The sequence below is a fragment of the Phalaenopsis equestris genome, unplaced genomic scaffold (assembly GCF_001263595.1).
Source record: "Phalaenopsis equestris unplaced genomic scaffold, ASM126359v1 Scaffold000002, whole genome shotgun sequence".
NCBI lineage: Eukaryota > Viridiplantae > Streptophyta > Magnoliopsida > Asparagales > Orchidaceae > Phalaenopsis > Phalaenopsis equestris.
In genome coordinates, this window is record NW_018164444.1 from 69035393 (window position 1) to 69060471 (window position 25079).

Here is a 25079-nt window from a genome sequence, read left to right on the forward strand (position 1 = left end):
ACTCACAAAGCATGAAAAACACCATAGAAATCCTGATCATTTAATGAAGCAAATATGCTAAATATGTGTATACAACAAGTAAAAGACAAATGGTAACACGATACTTAGCTTTTCTCCTCTGAAAAGAGGATAAAAGTCCCTTAAACAATTTATCCAAATGCTCCCTGCAATGCTGAAATGATCCCCTTACAAATTTCTCTCAAAACCCCTCACCAATCTCTCAAGAAAAGTGAAAATCTACAAACCCTATATCTACCTACGATTCTTTGGTCTCCTTGGGGTTTCCAAGGGTTCAAAGAAAGAGCGAGCGAGAGTTCCTCTCAAAGTGTTCTTAATAACTCCCTGAAAACTTGGCTACGATGGCCTCAACATTCAAGTTGCCATCACTTGGCTGGCGCCTAGGTGCCCTGTTCCTGGCTCCATGTCCTCAGCCTTTAAATTTCCTTTTTCACCAAATCTTCTCCATTTCGATCTATGTTTCTTCCACTTTGTTCCACTTATAATACTTGTTTTATGTGCAAGAAAAACATAATAATATCTTTCTTTAAAGTGTAATTTCATTCAAAAAGAAGTGCAAAATATAACAAAATTCACGTAATCTTTTCACACATCAGTCTGCCTCAGGATAGCTTCAAGGCCACTTGATACCCCGATTGCGACTAGATTTACCTCGCCAAGGCGCATATAGAAATCTGCATGAGGAGTAATTTAGCATAGGATCATTAAAAAAAGTGCATGAATATGCATTGTAATCATAAGCAATCAATCAATCTAGTGATTATGAAAGTTAAATTTATACAATGCTCCAACAAATGGCTGAAACCTATTCCTTTAATCACATGGTGTTTTTTTCAGTATTTAGACGATATGAGACTCGTTGGATTCGTGTCACACCAGTGCTTGATTTAATTACAAGCATGCCATATTTGTAGATCATTCTAGTCTCCAATTGATGTACAAAAGTTTTCCATTATGCTTCACATTCTTGATACAACCTCATTTGGATTTAGATCATAACATTCAGTTTGGCTCCAAGGTTTAGTAAAATGTAAGTTTGGACTAGGAGTTTTATCTCATGATGCATTGAAATATGTGAATGATCCACATTATATCTTTTAGTGATGGATCAATCATTAAGCATATTGTTAGCCTTCACAATCATTAAGCATATTGTTAGCCTTAACATAAAGTGCCACGCCTTCAAATATCCAGAACTATATATTTTAACAATACGATAAATGCTCACAGTTATACATACAAATCAACGCTTTCTTCTGGCCCCCCTTGTCCCCCCGAATTTCCTCCCATCATCTGTATCTTCCTCAATCCTTGCCGGCATGGACGCCACCACTGACTCCCACCTCGCGGCCGGCGATGGCATCGAAGACCACTCCGGCGCGTCTGCCGCTGCGGCATCTAACAACGGATGGCAGAAGGTGACCTACGGCAAACGCCAGCGCCGCCAGAATCCGGCGGCCACCCCCCGCCGCAGCTGATCAGCTGTCACATGGCGTCTCCCCTCTAGAAAGTTCCAACGTGTTCGCATCGGTCGAGCAGAAGGCCCACCCGGGGGCCCCGCCGCGCCATTGAATCGGCTGCGGCCGCTGCCGTTCATGCTTCTGAATCGAGGTCTGCGGTTGCTGCGGCTGCTTCTGATGAGGATGAGGACGATAGCGGAGCAGAGGGAGCTGGGCAGGAGAACGGGCCGGAGGAGGTGAAGAAGGTCAAGCAAAAGAAGCCTAAGAAACCCAAGGTAACGGTCCATGAGGCCGCTTCTAAGATTGATGATGCAGATCTCGCTGCATACCTTGCAGAGGTGTCGGTGAGTACTTGATTTGTTTATTTTATACTATTAACTTTGAATTACACCTTAGATCCAAGCCGTATGCTCTTTCATTTTCTCAATTGTTCAATGACGTTCTAAAAGTTTAGATCTTTATCCAATTTTTAGGTTTCCTATGAGTCGCAGTATGATATCCAGCTGATGCGTTTCGCTGATTACTTTGGGCGAGCATTTTCCAGTGTCAGTGCTTCGCAGTTCCCTTGGACGAAGCTATTGAAAGAGTCACCTGTTGCTAAAAACATTGAAGTGAGTTTTGTTTGCCTTTTTTCTCTTATGTTTTGCTTCAGTCGTGTATGATATCTTTTTTTGTGGCAATTTTATTTGAAAAATTAGTTTTTTTATTTATTTTAGTTGTTTCTGAAACTAACTGTTCAGGAAGTAAGTTATTCTTTCCAGATAAGTGGTAAGATTGGCCTTCGAATGTTGTTAAGATAAGCATGGTAGTATGAATCAAATTGATTTTGTGTTTTCTTGCCTGATAAGTGGTAAGACTGGCCTTCGAATGTTGTTAAGATAAGCATGGTAGCATGTATCAAATTAAATTTGTGCTCTCTTTGGAATTCCCCTTATTGCTGGAAATGTTATTTACTGGCCTACATCAATTAACAGAATAATAGGCTGGACTGAATGTTTTTTTATATATTGCAATGAATTAACTACTTTATGCGAAGTTTGAAACTTTTTATCCCAGAGAAGACCTTTAATAAGCAAGTTAGTCTCTTTCATGCAAATTAAGCTATAAATTTAAGTTACTTCTCTTTCCTTGAAACAGATCCCTATATGTCATATTTCGGAGTCAGTTTACAAAACATCAGTTGATTGGATTGCTTCAAAATCACCTGAGGCTCTTGGTGATTTTGTTTTTTGGTGTCTAGATTCCATTATTGCTGATCTTGCAGCTCAGCAGGCTGCTGCTAAAGGCTCTAAAAAGGCCACCCAGAAACCTTCTTCAAAGTCTCAGGTAATATACATTGCTTCTATGTAAATTACCTCTCTTCTTTGGCATGAGCTCTTAATCTTTGTTTCATCTAGTTTCTTAAATAGCTATCATTTACTTTTGGCCAGCTGAAGATCTGAAACTAAAGTGTAGCTGAAAAACTTAGCTACCATATGAGCTTGTTGATTTTAGTATCTAAAATTCGATTTTTTGTGTTCTTTGCTATCATTTGTTTATGTATGAATTCTTTTGTTGAAATACATTTCTCTCGTAGTATCATGTAAAGGTTTTGTGTTGTAGTATCTTAACAATTGATATTCAAGGCTAAAAGAGGCTGATATCTTCTTTGCCCTTTTCATTATTAGTTTATTTACTTTTATTTTACCTGTGGATCTCAACCAATCAATGCTACAGAAATGACCAGAGAGAGTTATTAGATTTATATTTTCATGTATTCTAAAAGAAGGAACCAGTATCATCACAACTGGCTGGATGTTTGTCTAACAATATGTGGATTTGTGACTGGTAAATTGCCAAGCGGATGAAATTTTGTGTATTATCTGGCAGCTTAATCTGCACGAATAAATTTCTGAAGTGTTGTTTAAATAAAGGGGGATTTACATAAATACCGCTCAATTCTTTAAAAATAACAAATCTAACACCTAAAATATCATATTTACAAGCCTAACATCTATAACTTCAATAAAACCACAAAATTACCAATCCCTTATCCTTAATTACAATCTTCCTTTTCCTCCCCAAAATCCAACAGTCTATCTCGCCTTCTCTAGCAAGGTCAGGAACCAAGGATTTTGTTGATTGCTTTGCTTCCAACTAGATGAGGGCTTGAAGACAGGGAACCAATCAAACTATATTCTCCACTGAGTGTGAAGAAAAATAAAGCTTTTTCCAACACCTTATTGTAGTAGGTAGATTCTTCAATATGGAATATCATCCATATTCCAAGCTTCTTGCTAGCATCCGATAAGAAAAAGTTTTCAAGGGATTGAAAACCGAGCAAACAAAATAACAAGTTTTCAATTCTTTGCGAAGTTTTCAAATCACGAAATCTACAATATCAAATTTCACGGAAAGAGCTAGGGAAGTTCAACAAAAGCATCAATATGATTGCCATAAAATGAAACAAGTGGTCCCATAGTTTCTCCAAGCTGAATATATGACTTAAAGATAAATAATGAAAGCACAGACAAAGCAAGCCGATCTGATGAAAACCCAAAGAGACGGGAATCAAGCCGATTCAAAATTTTGCAAAACAGTTGCAGGACTTGGAAGGCTAGGTGCAACTCTACACTTGAGAGAGATTGCTTGCGCAGAGGTTTCGTGCCCAGGATTTTGGGGAGGAAGACGGAGATTATAACAAACGGTGAGAGAGTGGTATTTTTGTGGTTTTATTGAAGTTTAAGGTGTTAGGTTTGTAAATATGATACTGTAGGTGTTAGATATGTTATTTATAAAGAATTGGGTAGTATGTAAGTAAATCACCTTTAAATAAAAAGAAAGTCAAAAAATAAGAAGGCGTTGAAATAGGTTGGGAAAAAAAGTGGTTTTGAAGGAGAACTACATTTGGGAAGAAAGAGTACCTCTCCCACTCGGTGCCATCTTGTTTCCGTAATAATCAAACTCAGTCAACTTATTATTTATCTGCTTTGCATGGGAAGCTCTCTACTTTTCAGCAACTTGACATTGTGATTTGGTCATTCATTGGTGCTTGTATTTGTTCACGCTCTTGAATGATTTTTTTTTTCTAAATTGCAATGCAATGGCATGATTGAATAACTTTTGACAGAACTGATGATATCTATGTCAGATATGCCTGATGACTGCAAATTTTTTTTTTTTGGTTCAAGCATAAAGGCAGAATCATCCAACATCAAATTAATTTGAAGATTTCTAGGTTTTGGTTAGATAAATGAATCATTTTGCTGGTTTTTTAAGTAATAAATATTAAGCGATATCCTATTCAGTGATCTAAAAAGCAAGATCAGCGATCGATTCTACATAGGAAAACTAAATTTTAATCATAACAAAATAAGACAGTTGCTTTACTAACTATGAAGCATATAAACGGAGACACTTGCATGACACCGCATAATTACAAAAAAATAGAATACGAACATCATTTTTATATTTTGTAAATTACACAACAACAACTATTGAGTGTAATAAATTATTAATATAAAAAAAAATATTTTTTTCATTCTTCACGGCTACAAACATTTCAAATAAAATATGCGAGAATAAAATTTAAGTTGTATTATGAAACCTCTTGCTTAAAGTAATCAACTACAAAATTAGACAAATTACATGTTTTAAAAAAATTCCTCCAACTTACCTAGTAAAATTTAAAATATCCTACAATTACAACTTGTTCATTTAATTAAGTTAACATATGTATATATTTCATACATATACACATAAAATTAGCTCTTACAGGACTAAGGCAACATTGACTTTACTCTTCTTCGGCAAATAGAAGCTTCAGAACAAGTGTCAAGGTTTCAGGTTCGGCTCAACGTAAGGTATTCAGTTTGGTTTCAATGAATAAGTTTGACTTCTGTTTAGGATGCGGCGAAGGAGCTTAAGGCCTATGCATTAGTGAGTGTACATTCAACTTCAACAAATAAAAGGGAACTCCAATGCTCGGCTTCAAAGAATGCAATGTTTGGCTTCGACGAATGCAATGTTCGGCTTCTACGAATGCAAGATGGACATTTGATGCTTGCCTTCGATGAATGCTAGATGCATCTTCAATTCTAGGCTCAAGGACCCTACTTCGACAAATGTTGTAGGGAGCTTCAACATGACAATAGAGGAGGCAGCTTTGATTATGATGTGTAGTTAGGGCTACACATATATTTATAATTTTATACTTCTCATTTCCCTTTTTTCCTAAATCGCGCCCAACCCATGTCTAATGTTTTATTGAGGTGTGTCCCATACATGTCCTATTCTGAAAATTGATTAGATTTTATCTTTCTTATTGATTAAACTTGAATCTTATTTGTATGTATTGTGTTCATATACAATAAGAGAAACTTTCATCTAGACATTTTCAAAATTATAACCAAAGAGAGAACTAATAGAAGGCTTTTTTTTTTTTTTTTTTCATTTATTTAAGCAAGAGATATATTATTTAAACAAGGCGCGCATAGAGAATTGGGTAGTATGTAAGCAGATAAATAATGAGTTGACTGAGTTTGATTATTACGGAAACATGATGGTACCGAGTCGGAGAGGTACTCCTCTTTCCCAAATGTAGTTCTCCTTCAAAACCACTTTTTTTCCCAACCTACTTCAATGCCTTCTTATTTTTTGATTTTCTTTTTATTTAAAGGTGATTTACTTACATACTACCCAATTCCTTATAAATAATATTGTTTAAAAAAATATTCACGCGTGCACACACACATTGTTTATATTATAGAGTAAGCTATATTGAGATAGAGCCAACTATTTTTAAAATACAACTTAAAAAGAGATCCTCTTTTAAAATTTTTATTTTCTTAATGGTAAGACATTATTTTAATTTAAAAGCTAAAGACATGCTAAATGAGACAAATTTCATCTATCTAATATTTATTCTAATATTTTTTCAACTTCTATAGTTATTATTTTAAGGGAAATTTACTCACATCACATGAAAATCATCTTTATGTTTAATACTAATGCCTATTCCATATTTATGAATCATCAAAATCATGTATTTGCATATTACGGTCCAACCATTGAGAATTTGACAAAAACAAAAAATGTGAGTGAATAAGGCTTTATGGTGAATTTTGATTTGTGGATGGACATTTGTAGAAATGAACGTATGAGTAGGGATGCATAAGAATTTGTTATTTGCAAATAACTTGTGTTCTTCTTGTTAAGTAGTTGGTATTCGATTCATTTGTTAAGTGAGCTGATAAAATTTTTTTTAGCTCGATTTATAAACAAGCCATACATGAACAAAGGTTATTTGATAACGTTCGGCTTGTTTTGCCCCAAAATAATTATATAAATAAATAATATTATTAATTTATATCCTTTTTATATTAATTTTTTTATATTGTATTAACAAAAATGCAATATAAGAGATTTGGGTGGTATAAATGTACGAAGTAAGTTTAGGTGTTAGATATGTAATTTCATAGGAAATGGTTGGTATGTATGTAAATGTCCAAGAAAAAGCATGGAGTATGGACATTGAGCACTCATGAATTTTTTTGCCTTAAAATTTAGTGATATGTACCATTATTAATATTACATTTTATTATGAAATAGATCAATAGATAGCTGCAAGCTATGCTCTTGTTTCTCAGGAAGCTGAATCTCACGTTCCCACAAATACTAAGATTTTTTTTTTCAACTATTTTTATTTATTTATTTTTTTATATTTGTTTGAACATTGTAATTGCCGGGTCTCAAGACTCAGATGCGAAAAGTGAAGATTTGCTTTAGGTACTCGACAACAAGCATAAATTTTTATCTAAAAATTATGGCACGAATCATTTAAATTATTGTGTAAATGTTAGGACGTCTCCTATAAGCTACATGTTGTATAACCTGAATATAATGAAAAGTATAAGAGCCGCTACACCGGCTTCAAGGTGTAGTGTTAAATAAGGGTTCCCACATTATGGACGGATGCGGGCAAAAAAGTTAATTCGTGAAACTAATATTAGGATATGATATTATAATATATATACTCTCATAGGTAAATTAATGGAATTAGCATAAGAAGATAAATATCTTATGTATTCAAGAAACTAAATAGGTTGGAGAAAACGTTAACGAGATTGATAACTTAGGTTTTTAACGTTGATATTCATGTAGGATTCACGTTAAAAATGATGTTGGTGTAATTATAGATAAGAGTTTAATAGATAATGTTGTAAAAATTAATAAAATTAGAAATAAAATTATAGATCTAAAGATTGTTGTTGATACCATAACTTTTAATGTTATAAAGTGTTTATACTTCTCAAGTAGGTTTAAATATATGTTTAAAAGAAAAATTTTGGGATGACCTAGAAGAATTAATACAAATGATATCTCTTAAAGAAAAAAATTTTACTAGAGGAGATTTAAATGAATATGTTGTAGAATAGTAAAAAAATTAATAATTGTTCATGATGGCCATGATTTTGGAGTGTTTAATGAAGAATGTAGAACTATATTTATGATTTTTTTTATTGCTAATATTTTATTTAAGAAAAGTGATGAATATATTATTATTTATAAAAATAGATCACATAAAATACAGATTGATTATTTTCTTATGAGAAAAAGATAACGTCAAGAATGTCGAGATTGTAAGGTCATTCTAAATGAAAATTTAAATACTCAACATCGATTATTAGTTTTGAATTTTAAGATGAGTAGAAAAATAAAAAATATCATAAAACATTATCATTGAATCAGATGAAGACATTTAGAAGACAAAAATAAAATTATTTTTATGAGTAAACTTCAAGATTTCAATAGTTGGGATGTTTATGAAGAAGCTAATTCTATGTGGGATAAAATAACTAACACTATTAAACAAGTGACAAAAAATGTACTTGAAGAATCAAAAGAAATAATTTTTATAAAGAAAAATAGTTGGTGTGGAATAATAATGTGTAAGAGTAGATAAAATTTAAGAAGTGTTAAAAAAATTAGTTAAATATAAAAACTTAGAGAACTGAGAACATTATATGGTGGCTTCGTAGGTATTATAAGAGAATAATTTATGACGCAAAAAATTCTGCTTTTAGTGACCTTTATAAGAGATTAAATATTAAATTGAATGAAAAATATATGTATAAATTAGGCAAACAAAGAGAGAGAAGTAAAGATTTAAGTCAAGGTGTATTAAAGTTAAAAATAAATAGGTGTTCTACTTAGAAGAAGATAGTCAGCATAGATGGGTAAGCTATTTTAATAAACTTTTTAATGAAGATTCTGAAAATACGATCGACCCTAGTGATCTTAATATTGTTAATAATAATAAAAGTTTTTACTTTTACCGTCCCATTAGTAAAAAAAAAGTTGAGTAAGATTTAAAAAAAACCAAGAGCGGAAAATCAGCAGGATCTGATGACATCTAAATTTAAGTGTGAACATATCTAGAAGATTCGAGAGTTTCTTAGCTTACTAAACTATTTAATATTATTTGAAAAAACCAAAAATATGCCAAATGAGTGAAGGAAAAGTATTTTGGTTCGTATTTTTAAGAATAAAGTGGATGCACAAGAGTGTGCAAATTATAGAGGAATAAAGTTAACGTGTTATACTTTAAAATTATGGGAGAAAGTTATTGAACATAGGTTAAGACGTGATATAGGTTAAGACGTGATACAAGACGTGATACAAGGATTTCTTATAATCAATTTGGATTTATGTCGAGCAAGTCTACTATGGAAGTTATACATTTATTGAGAGTTTTGGTGGAGAATTACAAAGAGAGGAAGGAGGATCGACATATGTTTTTATTGATTTACAAAAAGCTTACGATAAGGTTCCAAGAGAAGTTCTTTGAGAGTTCTAGATAAGAAAGTTGTTGATATGACTTATATTCAAGTCATTAAAGATATGTATTCTAGACCCGTTACTTTTGTTCGAATAGAATGAGGATTGACTAAGTATTTTCTTACTTTAGTTAGATTACCTCGGGGATCTGCTTTAAGCCCATATCTTTTTTGCTTTAGTTATGAATGATCTTACTGACCATCTGTAGGATGACGTAACTTGGTGTATGCTTTTCACTATGATGACGAGAAAGAGTTCATGATAAACTTGAATTATGGAGGTTTACATTGGAGCCTAAAGGCCTTCATTTGCGTAGATCTAAAGCTGAATACATGGAATGTAAATTTAGTAGCAGTAGCTCTAGTGGCAAAGTTGTAACTATGGGTGATCAAATCATTAAAATGTTTGAATATTTTAGATATCTTGGGTCTGTTGTTCAAAGAGGGGTCATATAGATGAGGATGTTATTAGTAGAAATCAGGTTGGTTAGTTGAAGTTGTTGAATGACCATGATCCAGTAGATTAATAATTGATTGTAAAGGTGCAAAGGGGGTTCCAAATATGATTCATGTGGAAAAAAAGAAAGGCATTACTTGAAGAATTCAAATGATATTGCTGCTTCCTCTACTTTTGGTATTGTTTTGATTACTAAAATATTGAGGGGATTTAAATAACATAAAAAGTGTCATTATTGGTGAATTAGTTTGAACAAATCTATTTGGAGAGGCCTACTTTTATCATTTGATTTGATTTGTTCTTTATTTCAAAAGTTTTAATTGATATCTGCTCTAGTTATGCTTTACCAAAGATGTGGCTATTGATTTAGGTCTAGCTTGTCACAATTTCTTCTATTTATATAGTTTTTATCATTCGGGGCTTTGGGTCGTGGCTTTTTGCATGGTTAGATCTATTTAGATTTTTCTGGGTTTACCTTTGAACCTGAGATCTTTACCTACATGACAACCTCGTCTGTTGCGAGCCAAAGAATTTATTATCTAGCTTTTAGAGATGGTAATTAATTTCATGCATATTTTCAAGATTCACATGCAGTGTCTCCTTCCTCTCATAATTGTCTTAAATATGCGGATTAATTTCAGGAGTTTCCAACAATGGTTTTCTATATATGCTCAAATCGAGGATTCACTCTCTGCCCTATTTTACATGGTTGGCCCCTCCATTAAAAATATTTGAAGATTGTGTTAACGGTATTGCAACCCCTCCCTTACATCCTAGAATTGTTTTCCCTTTTTATGTAATGGCTTTGTAGATCTGCATATACAATTATCATGTAAGCCTCTAAAGCATGGATGGTTTAATCAAGAACTGAATTATTTGCAATTGAATTGAAGATCTAGATAGCTTCTTTCACTTTTTAAAATTCTTTGTTGAAATTCCTCCCTGTACATTTTCTTTGTTTGTTATACCTCTTTTCTATCAACCTTCCATTTTTTGAAGCCCTGGTATTGGCCCAACACAAAATATAATCTAAACCTTTCTATTAAATGCTTTAACTCAATCTCACCATTCAATCTCTTAAGAATCCCCCGCTTTATTTCAATCTCACCATTCAATCTCTTGAGAACCCTGATATTGGCCCAACACTTCAACCGTAGTGTAATCTAAATCTTTCTATGAGCGCTTTAGCTCAATTTCACCTTTCAATCTCCTTAGAACCCACCCTGAAATACCACTAGCATTGAAACATTCAAGAGTGTTGTCTCTTCTCATACTTGCATGACCTACCATATCCTACGTATTCAATGTGGACTTTCCAAGCTTTCTTACATGGTATGCCCGCCAACCCCTTGTATGGATTTCAACATATGATGAAACAACAATTTACTCTTCTTTCTAATGTATTTGGCCACTCTCACTTAATTAATTAAACTAATGTTCAAATCATTGAGCTACTCTTTTTCCTATGTTGTATATCATTCTAATACATTCCGACGTAGAAATTGGCATGATTTTTCACATAAATTAGTACAAAGCAAATTTTTATTACTCCAAAGCAACATTACAACCACAAACATATAAAATAAAAGATAAACACCTACAATATTAGAGGTAGGCGATTTCTCCCAATTCCTACAATTCGAGGTATAGGAAATCTCTCCCAAACCCTAAACTTAAGACTCCCAAACAAACTCTTATGCATAACCCTAACCATAAACATATTAATCCTATTTATACTAAATAGAATGAGATAACAAAAGACTAAATTGCACTTAGGCTAATAAATGACAAAATTTCCCTTAAGCTAGACACCGACAGAACAATGCCCCCTCCCAAAAATATCCAATGTCATCAAGGTAGAAAAAATTATTGTTGAATCAGGTAGTATAGCTCCCACGTGACGTCATCTTTTGAGAATCATTTTCATTTAATCAAAAATTCGGATTGATCTAAGAAACTACAATACGATCTTGTAACCTTCAACCACCTCAAACTTTGTTGATGTCCTCTCTTGAAATCAATCTTGGAGGACATCGTAGTCGCAAATAACTTGTTCAATAGCTAATCAATCATGGGGATGGAAATTTTGTTAGGTATTGTTCTTTGATTTACGGCTCGATAATCCACATAGAAACACCAATCCCCATCCCTCTTCTTTATTAGAAAGACCAGGCTATAGAAGGAGCTTACACAAAGTTGCATGATCCTGACCTACATCATTACTTCTGAATTGCTTTCCACCCGAAAGGTTGTTGCCGCAAAGGGCACCGAAGTGGTTGGATGCAACCCTCCGTCGAGGTCCCACCCACCATGGTTCCCTATTCTAAGCCAAAATTCTTCAAAGCGATCTTTTCCAACCCTGAATTACACATCATCCTGTTCTGTCGATTCTCGCTCATTCCCAACCTCCAAATGTTGTGCATTTGCCTCCCATGCCGCCACTCGAATCCGCTTCTGATTCTTTCATTCAATCTTGTCTGCTCAATTCATCCCATCTATTCAGAAGTCGCACTATTTCTTTCAAGTGCTCCTCCCAACTCCTTGCATAACTTCTCTATGTTTTGGCCCAAACCTCATCATAAAATATCTCTAATCCACCTCCAATGGAGTCGTGGGGAGTTCTTGATGGTGGATGCTTTCCTCCATGCTCCTCACGTTCGATCTTTTTCCCTTTTGATTTGACCACGAAATTTTTGGTTAACCCTTGGTTAGGATTTGTAAATTTAGCCACCGACAGCGTTTTGGATTTCATCTAAATAATCTTCCTTTTCATTTCCTCCAAGCTCCCAAATTGGTTTTTCATGGAAGAAGATTTATCGTATATGGAGGAAAACCTTCCTTCTATGATGGAGAACCTTTCATCTCTCCCGGATTTAAGTCAACTCGCTTCTTACTTCAATTTCTTCCCTAAATTATATACTTTCTTCGTTTTCATTCATTCTTGATGTTTTTAAAGCCTGTATGCCACAATCCCATAATTGGTTTGAATCAGAATTGTTTTTGTTTGTTCGATCGCATTCAACTGACTCGAATTGCGACTTTTCTACGATTATTGCAAGCTGTAATCTTCTCACCCATGTCATGGAAAAATCGGCTTGGATCTCGATGTTTTCCAACACGGTTAACTCATTGGTCTTCACAGGAGACAGAAGATCTACCATCACCTTCCCAGTAAGCACGTGAGTTTCGTGTCTCTGTATTTCATGATCTTCAAAACAGAGTTGGAGGAGGCGAAAGATGGGAGTTAAAGGTCTCTGTACGTTACGAGTTCTGCCGATCTTAAAAAATGTAGGAGACAGAAGATGTGATCCTGTCGTCTCATTTCTAGTAAGCTTAACTTGCGACTGTATTAGCGGATTTGTCGACGCCCTCTCTTCTGGATCAATTGGAAGGTCTTCTGGATCAATTGTACTCCTTAAATTAGATTGGTTTGGGAACTAGACAACTCTCATCATTAGACTTATAGAATGGAGGTTGTTTAAGTATAATTGTTTTTATGACTTGTTGAGTGAGAAAAGTTTTCAGCGATTCAATCATATTTGAGCTTGTTGAGTTCTACCTTTTTGACCCACTTAAGTCTTAGAATTGATCTATGGAAAAACTTATAACCTTTCAATCTAACTTATTGAAGCTTGTAGATCTCAAAGTCCTTCTTTTGTTCAACTTTCATGATCTTGATTAGTCAGGAAAATATGGCTATATTTAAGCTTCTTGAGTTCTACCATTTTGACCCACTTGAGTCTTGTAATTGAGCTATGGAAAAACTTATATCGTTCCAATTTAACTTATTGAAGCTTGTAAATCTCTAAGTCTTTCTTTTGTTGAACTTTATTAGTTAGGGAAAAACCTATGTTTTTTAAATTTATCCCGCATATCTTTTGCTTGGTAGTAATTTTTTAGATAAATATTTGGGGAGTTTGGCAATGATGCAGGATGTCAACCCAAATGATGAAAGATAAAATATATTTAAGAATCTCATCTTAAAGCTTGATATCAACCTAAATAATGGGTCATCTGTCTTATAGACAAAAATTCGATACTTTTTTAGTATCCAATTTTTTAAAAAATGCTCCCTGTCTTACAAGGAAGATTTTATGGTCGGTTAGAAACACAATCTTGTATTGCAAGAGAGTTTTTAAAATTTGAATGACTTGAAGGGTTTCTTGTTGGGCTTGTATATTAGCTAGTAAGGAAGAGTGAGGAGTAACTGAAATTAACTCATGCTAACTTGCATTTGATGACCCATCTTCAAGCAGGGATTAAAGATATTCTTCGTTTGGTTATTATCGACTTACTAGGGAGTTAGGAGAATCATAATCATATCCGGCTGACATAAATTTGATAGCCCCTCCACCTACGAGGTTTAAGTGAGGATTATCTATTTGATTTTGCCTCATTCAATCAATTGAGAGAACTTCAAGATTTGAATCACTTAATTTATAAGGTTGGGTAAGCTTCAATAGGAAAACTATTGCGATTAGGTGGACAAACCAATGATTTTTTCTCCACAACTGTTTTTATGACTTGTTGAGTGAAGTAGTTAGCGACTCAGTCATATTAGGACCTGTTTTAGTTCTAGACTTGAGTTGTAAATGAACTTGCGCTTCGCCAACTTGACATATTGAAATTCAGAAGCTCAAAATTCTCTCTTGATTTTCAAAATTAAAACAATGTTTGAGAGATGATTCTTTCTTAATCGAGCATCATCTATTTGATTTTATTTTGCTCATTCAATCAGTTGAGAGAACCTCTAGATTTGGCTCTCTTAACTCATCAGGCTGGATGAACTTTAAATGACAGTTATTGTCATTAGGTGAAAAAAATAATGACTCTTTCATTGCAACCTTTTTTATGGCTTGTTGAGTGAGGGGATATTTAGCAACTTAATAATTTTTAGACTTGTTGAGTCCGACCTTTAGGATGTGCTTGAGTCGTAGACATGGGTTGTAATCAAACTTATGCTTTGTCAACTTTACGTTTTGAAGTGCACTAACTCAAAATTTTCTTGCTTGACATTCATAGAGATGATGATTGTTTCTTAATGGAGGATTATTTATTTATTTTATTGCCTTATTTTACAATCGGTTAAAATAATCTTAATATTTGGCATATTTATCAATCTGGATAAGCTCTATTGGATAACTTTTATCATTAGATGGACTAAACATGTTCTCCTTCAACACAATCATTTTGATGGCTTATTGAATGAAGATAGTTGTCAGCAACTCGACCGTATTTGAGCTTGTTAAGTCCGCCCTTCATGACCTACTTGAGTCCTAAACTGGAGGTGTAAACAAACTTGCGCTTCTCTAATTGGAATGTTAAGGCTCACGAGCTCAATATTCTCTTGACTATCAAAATTGTGACAAATATAAGAGATAAACTTCTAACTTTTGAAATTGCTTTTAGTGTAACTTGTCTGAAGATAAAAGTATTTTTGCTCAATTGATTGAGTGTAACTTTAACATCAACAACAAAAACAACAAGAAGTTTTTATTCCACTAAGTGGGGTCGACTGCATGAATCCTTTTTCACCGTTGTATTCTATTGAGTGTCATATTTCATTTAATTCTAATAAATTGAGATCTTTTTTATAGATGCCTAGTCTTTTTAGGTCTACCTCTACCTTAATATAAGTTGAAACTAAAATACCCTAGTTTGTCCTCCGTTCAGGTCATTAACTTAAGTAACGGGTAGGTTTTTACTTTTGTCATCGTTAGACTAACTAACATGGCTTTTCACTGTTGCTCAGCTCATTGAAGAGAGAAACCAACAACTCGATCACATCTTGTCTTATTGGGTCTGACCTTTGTTAGAGTCCTAATATTAAGTAGCATATAGAGTTGTGATTTTATCATTGTTAGAACGATAGAAAAAGCTCCTCAATATGACCTTTGGTTATTGAGTGAAGAGGGAAGTTTACAACTCAACAACATCTTGGCTTGTTGAGTACGGTCTCCGTGGGCGTCCTAGTAGGCTTGAGCAACAAAGTATTTATGCTTCTCTAACTTAATCAACCGAAGTTTATACATTTTGATAGATTTTTTCCCCGATATTTGAAATCTTGGGGAGTTTTTGAAACAAACATCCGAATTCTGGAATCATCTTATGAATCTTATTTGAAACTTGTTATGCTTTCTTTTGGTTAGCTAAATGTTGCTTTAGCATTAACAGTTTGAACATCAACTTAGGGATCTCAACATGAAGCACATTGTCACTCGAGTAGCATGAATATTTTATTTGACAACGAGACAATTATAATATGCAATATATTTAAGATTCTCGATTTTAAGCATGATGTTCAAATACATTGGGATCTCTACCATAAGCTCGATGATAACCCTAATTTTTTTGGGGATCTCAATCATAAGCATGATTTCAACTCAAATGAAACAAGATCTCAATATTAGGATTGATGTTGACCCTTGAATTTGATATTGCTCAAAAGAGGGAGCCCCTTGTATGATGAAAGGACTTCAGTGATTGACCTGCTCAGGGATCTTGGCTATGAACTCAATGTCAAACTGAACAAAAAGACAACGAGATAATTTCAATATGTAGGGGATATATTTAGCAATCTCAACGTTTAGCATTTTGTTGACCCAGATGATTGACAACTTGTCATTTTAGGCGCTCGATGATCTCAATTTTGGGCGTAATGTCGATCCAAATTGATAGAAGTTTAGATAAGAAACTCTTGACTAGGTTCTTAGTGACAGATTGAATGATTGTCCTCCATTGCCTGGCAAAGCAGTAATCTCAATTTTTGAGAGAATATATAAGGATCTCGATGTTGAGTATGGTTTTGATATGAATGTTTAATAAGACCCCCTTATCTTGATAGCAAAGAAAAACGTGATGCTAGCTTTGGGCTTGTTATGAAGTTTGACTAGCGCCTTCGTTCTTTTGTTTTGCGCTTCAACGGAGTTGTTGAAAAAAAAGAGCGAAGTGGTAATAGTGTTATTTTTGATGTGATATTAAAGAAGATTTGATAAAGATTTGAATGCTATGTGTGTAAATATGAAAGTTTTGGTGTGAGATATGTAAATGCATAAGAATTGCGTGCTATGTATGTAAACTCCCCTTTTTTCAACTAGTGCTTATCTAATCGTTTTTAAATTTTTTATCTAACAAGAAATCAACTTCTGTTACAAGTTTGTTTTTTAATGATTTTTCCAAAATGGGTCACTTAAATTTCTAATTTCGAGTTGATGCTTATCATTGGAGCAAGTTTCTAGTTTTCATTAATAGCTACAGCCAATTCCTTTTTTGTTTCAATAACCGCATCTCGCCAAGCAAATTTTGGGAAAGCCCTTTTTTTATCACCATTTTTTTCAAGGAATGTCTGTGTTTACCTTGCTAATATTCTTCTGTTTCAATTATAGAGATTAATGCAGTATTATATGCTTGGTATCACTATCTGGATATAGTTTCTCTTTTCTTTTCTGGAGTATCTTTTTTTTCATGTTTTTTTTATACCGCTGTGCATACTTGGGTTTCTACTCTGATGAAATCACTCTTGCTGATTGATGCCCTTTCAACTTCAATGAACCAGTCATTTGATATACTAGTTTTTTTGCTCATCTATGTTGTCATATGCATACTCACTTTCCATTTCATGAAATCGGGATAAAAATGCTTTCACGTACATTCGACCTTTGATTATAGTAGTTAGTGTATTTTCACTCCTACTATGCAAGGAAGTGTCAGTTGTAGCTATGTTAATGTTTTTGTAGTATGTCTTGATCTCCTAACGTTTCTTCCATTTTTTTGGCTTGAACGTAGTTTTCATCTTCTTTCAATTCCCTTATTCAGAATTGCACTTGTTATGGTTTTTTCTTCCTAAAAATAATGAGATGGAATTTGTTTGACTAATGTAAATAGTTATCGAATTCATCATAAACCTATGTGTTGCCTTAGTATAGTCATGATCTCTCTCTTTACTTGATACAGCCCTTAATGAGCGGGACATACTTTCCTATCAACATCCTTGATGATATCACCATCTCTTCCTCTCATTTATCATTGCTTATTTTGCTCCTAATTTTCTCTTACTTGTCATAATAGCTCCAACTCTCAGTTGTTAATATATTATTCATTTTGGGCTAATGCCCTCATACTTCTGTCCGCCAACATAATTTCCCTGGACACCATCCATCATAGAAGTGCTCCTATATGACCACATTTAACTTTGGAATTTTCAATGAAGTTTCAATTGTTATTCTATAAGAAATGCCGAGAGCTCAATTTTATTTCTTGTTTAAAAAGGCATTTGAGGCGAACAACTCGAGACATGCCTCAAACTAAGTTGCACAAGAAATTCATTGAGGCTTAAGCCTCACTATCAGGAGTGAGACTCACGCTTTTTTGGTCTGAGGCGTGCACCTCGAGGCATTTCAGACGGTGCCTCAATCAGATTAAGTAATATATATATATATCATATATTTCATACAATACCTAAAGAAAAAAAAAACTTTATTTAAATATGATTACTTAATTGATAGATTTGATAAGAAGAAAATATAGTGATTGAAGAACATTGTGAAATGTTAATGAGATATAGTGATTTGTCTAAAGATGATGAATGTGGGGATGAGTCCGCTATGGATTTGAATCCTTATAATGTACTTAAATTTTAAGTGAACGTTTATTTTGAATCTCATTTTAAAGTTTCATTTTATATTAATATTTAATATTGATATTTATGATTTATGTCATATTTATGAATTAATATTTTAATTTTATGAGTTTTTTTTATTTTATTTTGGAGTTTATGCCTCAATCCACTTTGAGGCTTATGCCACCCTTGGCAAGGAAAAACATTTTAGTTTCTGATTTAGCCTAGCTAAATGTTATTCTTAGTCTATTTGATGGGTCTAAGTATCCTTACACATAGCTCAAATCATTCTCTGGGCATATAATATTTAGAAGTGTATATTATAGGTCAAAAGTTGACTTCCCATATCTGCCACTTTGTTCTGATGTGAGCTCGAAAAGTGGTGCTCATGGGGTAACACTTTGTTGTTTGTGCAATAGGTCACTTAGTTCTCACCTTTGATCTATGTTTTTGCTCTGATATCATATGTAATAGATCAAAATTTAACCATCAAGCTATTACTTTGACCTAATGACATAGTAGTTTTGTTCCTTTGGGGTAACTTTGTTCTAGAACTGGGGTTTGGAAGATTTGTGGAATAAATAAGAAAGTAGTAGGAAGGGAATAGAGATTCTCTAATATTGGGTCTTTAATCTAACCAAGAAGTGAGAGAAGAGTCAATGACCTTGATCTTTGGAACTTTGCCTTTTATGGATTTGGGTGGCCATAATTACTATAGAGAGAGGCACATTTACCTCTTTAGTTGATAACTGTAGAAGAGGATAAAGGGGATTAAGGAGGAAAAGTTATTCAATTTCTTCAAGCTTGAAAGCTACATTGTAAAGGCATCTTAGTTATAGAAATATAGGAGCTACACACTTGTCTATCGAAAATTTGACTAATTGCACAAATTTAGGTACCTTGTAACAATTGTGTAAATTATTGATGATCATATCATGAATTGAGGGAATATTCTGTTGGATTTCTCCTTAAAGGGTGATCAATCATATGAAAATTGATGGAGAAATTTGAGAGATTTTGGGTAATTTCGTTGTTTTTCTTTAAATAAATCTATCTCATATCCTAAATTGGCCATCCACACCTAAATTTGAAGTTTAAATTGTATTTTTGCAATTTAATTCCACATCTTTTTCGATTTGCTTTTCTACCTTCATGCGGGTATATATATATATATATATTCTTATTTTAAAATCTTCTTGATGCTCAACCTTTTTGATGAAGTTGACATTTTTCTATTGATCAATCTTGAATTAAAGCTGAAGCTGATAAGTCATCTCAAGCAATGAGGTGATTGATCCTCTTCTATCTTCTCTTTCTTTTTGTTACTTTTAAAGGTAAATTAGAGCTTTTATGGATTTTCTAAGAATTAGAAATTTTGATGTTTGAATATTTTGGTTGACTCTCATCTTCTTCATGTTGTATTGATGCTACAAATTCAACAACATTCTTTTTAAGAGTGGCTAACATGGTGGCCATCTTGTTACATATTTTGCTTAAACCTATAATGTGTGAAATTTGGTAGGGACTCTTTCAATTCTTTCAAATTTCTTTTGATTCTTATCTTGATTTGATGGGTTTTGTTAGCTTAGAACTTTCTAATTTTGTATTATTCTCTTACAAACCATAATGGAATCCCATTTGTTGTAACTAGTGCTTTGATATTAAACTATGATCTAGATTTGGGAGCCTGAGGCTAGTTGAACTACTATATAAAAATACTACAGGAGAACAAGGAATAGATTCTATGGAGGAATATGAGCTTTTCTTAATCTAACCAAGAAGTGAGAGAAAGAGCCAACTTCCTTGGATGGCCTTGAAATGCGTGTCATAAGGAGAGGAAGGGTCACATTCCAAAGCATCCTATTTATGGAAATGTTAAAAATTAACTAATTACTCATATTTAGGAAATATATTCTGAATATTCTTAGAACCATTGAAAATATGGATAACCATAACTTAGATTGAGGAATATTTTCTTGGATCTGTCTCTATTTGGTGATCAACCACTTAGAAATAGGTGGCTAAATTAGTAAAAGGAATATTAGTAGTTTTCTTGATTGTCTTTATATAAATTTTTCTCACATTCTAATCTGACACCCAACTCTTAAATTTGAAGTTTAAATTACATTGTAGCATTTTATTTTCCTCCTCTTTTTATATTTTCACTTTTAACCTTATGAGGGTATTTTTTTTTTCTAATTTCTTTCAGAGCTTCTTAGATCAACCTCCCAGGAAGTCACCAATTCATGAGTGCTCCTGTATAAACATACCTAACTTTGAAGATCAGACTGAAGTTCCAATAGTTTCTCCAAAGAGCATCTCTATGTTTAAAAGTTCAATTATGTTCTTTTCTCCATCTTACTTTTTGGCCTTTAACATTGAAATTTCAATTTTTTTACTCAATACAGTTGTTGAGACTGTTAAGAGACATATCTAATGAATGAACTTCATAGTTATGATTTCTATTAAATTTGCACAGTACTACTGAGTTTTAGCCTAGCCCTATCTTTACTACAATTTTATATATTCGCTAATCAATTTATTATAGCATGTGGTTACATGATATGCTAGCGTAGGAATATATAAAACTTCTTATTAACTTTCTAGCTTATGAATATGGGTTTGATAACCATTCACTATGAATATTGCCCTCCATACATCCCATTCCCAATCAGATGATACACAAGAGAGAGAATTGGAAAAGCTTCGTTCCTCCTAAACTTTATTAGTAGAAGGTCCTTCATAAAGCAGATGATGATTTTTGTGTTTCCATTTAAATTATCATATTTAATCATGTAATTCTTTTGTTTAGGGTTCACCTAAATCACCAAAATATATCTCTATATTATTGAATTGGTTACCTATGTTTTTTAAGTGTTTTTCAAAACCTTAAGAAAGGAGGAAGCTAGAAGAACGGATACCATCAGGCACAATTATTACACCGATTTGCTTGAAATTTTAATTTTTTTTACTTTTTTGATAAAATGACCAATTTGATCCGTATATTACTTGAGTTATGCTCATTTTCGCTCCAGGATTTTCTTATTCTTCAGTTTAGTCAGTCGATTTATCAGAAGGGTCAAATTGATGGAGCAAAAGAGTCACATTAAAAGATCAGAGGGGTCAAATTTAGATGAGTTTAGGGAGTAAATTAAAGAAAAAGAAAATTGTAGTCATAGTGAACGCACCTAAATAATTTGAGGATCAATTTGATTATTTTCTCTATTTATTGTTGTTCTATCACGGCTTGTCTTGTATTATTTTTTATTTAAAAGGATGAGCAAATTAATTTTTTTGAGGATGAGAAAAGTGTTAAAATAATTCCTTGATTCTTTACAGGGGGTCATTTTAATTCTGAAGTCTATGTCAATGCCAATTTAGTCCTTGGACTCTTTTAACGGAGGATGAGATTGTCCCCATAGAAGACTCTTTCAGCTCCAATTTAAGGAGTTTGAGGACTAATTTGACATTTTTATAGACTCTGAGACTAAACAGTAAAAATTTTTTTGGTTCTTTACTCCTTTGAAGACGTTTCACATCGCTAGTAACTTTGCATGATGTGTGATCATGGTCAGTAGTAGGTATGCTTACGGGTTAGTAGATAAGATTGTTTTAAATTTCACAGCAGCTTTGGATTGATGATTAGGCTATAGTGTTTCGTGCTCCAAGATTTTGTGGTTGGAACCCTATTAGAATTGGGAGTGTGCTAATTGTTCAACCTGATAGAGGTAAATCTGTTTATGCTTTGGATGGTTCTAGTCTTTACTGGTCCTTTTATGAGGAGATGGATGTTTCAAAAAGATACAAGCATTTTTACAATGGCAACTTCATAATAAACGACTTTAGAATCATTTAAATATAATTTTCGCTAAAATGCCATTTGTATTTGCATAAAATGCAGTTTGTCATTATTTCAACTTAGAGAGAAGTGTTAAAATGGTACCCTGAAACTTTTTAGGGGGTCGTTTTAGCCCCAGGTCTATAAAAGTACTAAATTTAGTTCTCACTCTTTTAATGGGGATAAAATAATCCTCGGGGCTACTTCAGCTTATATGAAAGAAGTCTGGGGGCTATTTAGTGCTCTTATAGACTGTGAGACTAAAATTCCTCCATATAAATAGTCAAGGGACTATTTAGGCATTTTACTCTTTCAGCTTATGATCATATGGGTATTCCTATTAAGTAAAGTCGGAAGAGTTTGCTATGCAGGATTGAAACCTTTGAGTCAGAAAACTAATTGAATGAGTTTTATATTTTTGTAAAATAATTGACTGGTTGAATTAGTTAAATATTTTTGTAAAATAATTGCAAAATAGTTTTCTTTTGCCATAAATGATAAGTTGTAGTCATATTCAGTTGTATTTACCGAGATGAGTGTTTATTGATAATGGTTCTAATCACTTAACTTGTGCAGGTCGCAATATTTGCTGTACTGGCCATGACTCTTCGACGAAAGCCCGAGGTGCTCATTAGTCTTCTACCCAAACTAAGAGATGATACACAATATCAAGGACAGGAGAAGGTTCCTGTGATTGTGTGGACGATTTCTCAGGTAGCTAGTTGAGCAAATGCAAATGATTGATTGAACACTTTCGGGCTTGTTTGGGATCAATTTTGTATTTTTTGTTTTTTATTTTTTATTTTTTCTTTTGTTTAGTTTATATTTTGATTTGAAACAAAACATGCCTGCCTATTTGATTATGGTATAGTTATTTTTAAAAATACTCAAAACATATATATTTATTTTGAGTATTTTTGAAAATATATTAATTTATTTTTAGAAAAAAATAGTATTTAAAAACTATACTAAACAAATATGTTTTTAAAAATAAAAAAAAAATAAAAATAAAAACAAAAAATAAAAGAGAAATTTACATACGCACTCAATTCTTTTGTATTTACATGCCTCACAGTTAACCTTTCATATTTAAATAAATGGCACTTTGGTGTTTTAAACCTATAATTGAAAATGTATGTTTAACTTTCAAAAAGTGGTAATGATGCTATTTTTGATGTGATATTAAAGATTTGAGCGTCATGTGTGTAAATATGAAAGTTTAGGTCTGATATGTAAATACATAAGAATATGAAAGCTTAGATGTGAATTGTAAATACATAAAAATTGTGTGCTATGAATGTAAATGCGCCAAAAAAAATGATCTCAATCAAGCCCTTAGTTGTCGCTCTTTGTTTAATACATGTAATGTGAACTTGTGGTACAGGCTTCTCAAGGGGATCTGGTGGTTGGGATGCATGCGTGGGCGCATTACCTATTGCCTCTAATCAGCGGAAAAAGTGGCAATCCACAAACGAGGGGTTTGGCTTTACAGTTGATTGAGAGGTTAGCCATAGATCAATATTAAATGGTAAATAATTGAATTTTATTGTACTATCACTAAATTTGTTTTTCATATTTCGCAGTATTTTGGAGAGGCCTAAAGCCCGTCCAATTCTAATAAATGGTGCTGTTAGGAAAGGAGAACGCATTGTTCCTCCTTTTGCACTTGATTTAGTGATGCGGGCTACCTTTCCTATACCTTCTGCTCGAGTGAAGGTTCATTTTCATAATGGGAGATTCACATACATACTACTCAATTCCAGTGTATTTACATATCTGACATCTAAACTTCAATTTTTACACATGCTACCTTACCTATGCATGAAAAGGTGTATTTCACCTTTTTAAAAGTTAAAATTGTGGTATTTTTTATTTGATGGAAAATTTTTGGGTGATATAAATGTGAAGCATATAGTTTCGATGTTGGATATGTAAATATATAAGAATCGGGTGGTATGTATGTAAATACTCCTTTCATAATTCAAGTTTTCTTCTTACTTTTTTGAGAAAGCATTGTTCTAAATGTTTGCGCTTAACCCTAATTCCCTGCAGGCTACAGACAGGTTAGAAGCTCTTTATCCAACCCTGAAGGAGCTGGCGCTTGCTGGTTCTCCAGGTTCCAAAGCTACAAAACAAGCTTCACAACAGATATTGCCATATGCTGCTAAGGCACTACAGGAAAGTAAGTCTTGTGCATTGCTTCTGCATATTAGGTTTTACTCCTTTCCATTTTTACCTTCTTCAAAGCATGCAGTCCTAAAAGACTATAATATAGTCTCTTCATATAATAATTACAATCCGGTCCCTGTTTTTCAGATAATTCGTCGTTAACGAGAGAGGCTGCTAGTATTTTTATTTGGTGTTTGGCTCAAAATTTAGACTGCTATAAGCAATGGGTGAGCGCTTCTTACTGTTCCTTTTGTGCACTTAGCGGCCGAACCAATTTAAATTTGAGATTTCCATATTAAGCATAGAAAATTTAGTAGTTTTTTCTATATAATTTAAGCAATTTTGTAATTTTGCCCGACCTCTAAATTTTTTGCCCAATATTTATAGAACTTAAATATTTGATAATTTTCCTCCCCTCGAGAATGAAGTTGATTCCGCCCCTTTGTCGAGCTTATATATGCTTATGATTCTATTCTTCTTATGGTTTTGACATTGTCACATTTTTGTAAATCAGGAAAAGCTTCATTCAGAGAATGTGGAAGCCAGCGTTTCTGTTCTTAGGAAGCTATCTGATGAATGGAAAGAACACTCAACCAAACTCTCACCTTTTGGTCCTTTGCAGGAGACTCTTAAACACCTCAGGGCTTTGGTAAGGAATAGTGCAATCCTTATGCGAGGGTTACTTTATGGGACTGAAGCACTT

General features: G+C 33.4%; 1 protein-coding gene across 1 annotated transcript; it reads left to right on the top strand.

Moving 5' to 3' along the window:
• Nucleotides 1–1230: 1230 nt before the first annotated feature.
• On the top strand, nt 1231–25025 carry LOC110017848 (the record flags this gene model as incomplete). The annotated part of the gene is given in 10 exon segments (XM_020714983.1): nt 1231–1485; nt 1530–1822; nt 1952–2089; nt 2616–2804; nt 22784–22921; nt 23592–23710; nt 23791–23923; nt 24260–24389; nt 24524–24603; nt 24891–25025. Coding segments are annotated over 10 exon segments (1602 nt in total), but the record flags the coding sequence as incomplete, so codon positions are not given.
• Nucleotides 25026–25079: the final 54 nt, after the last annotated feature.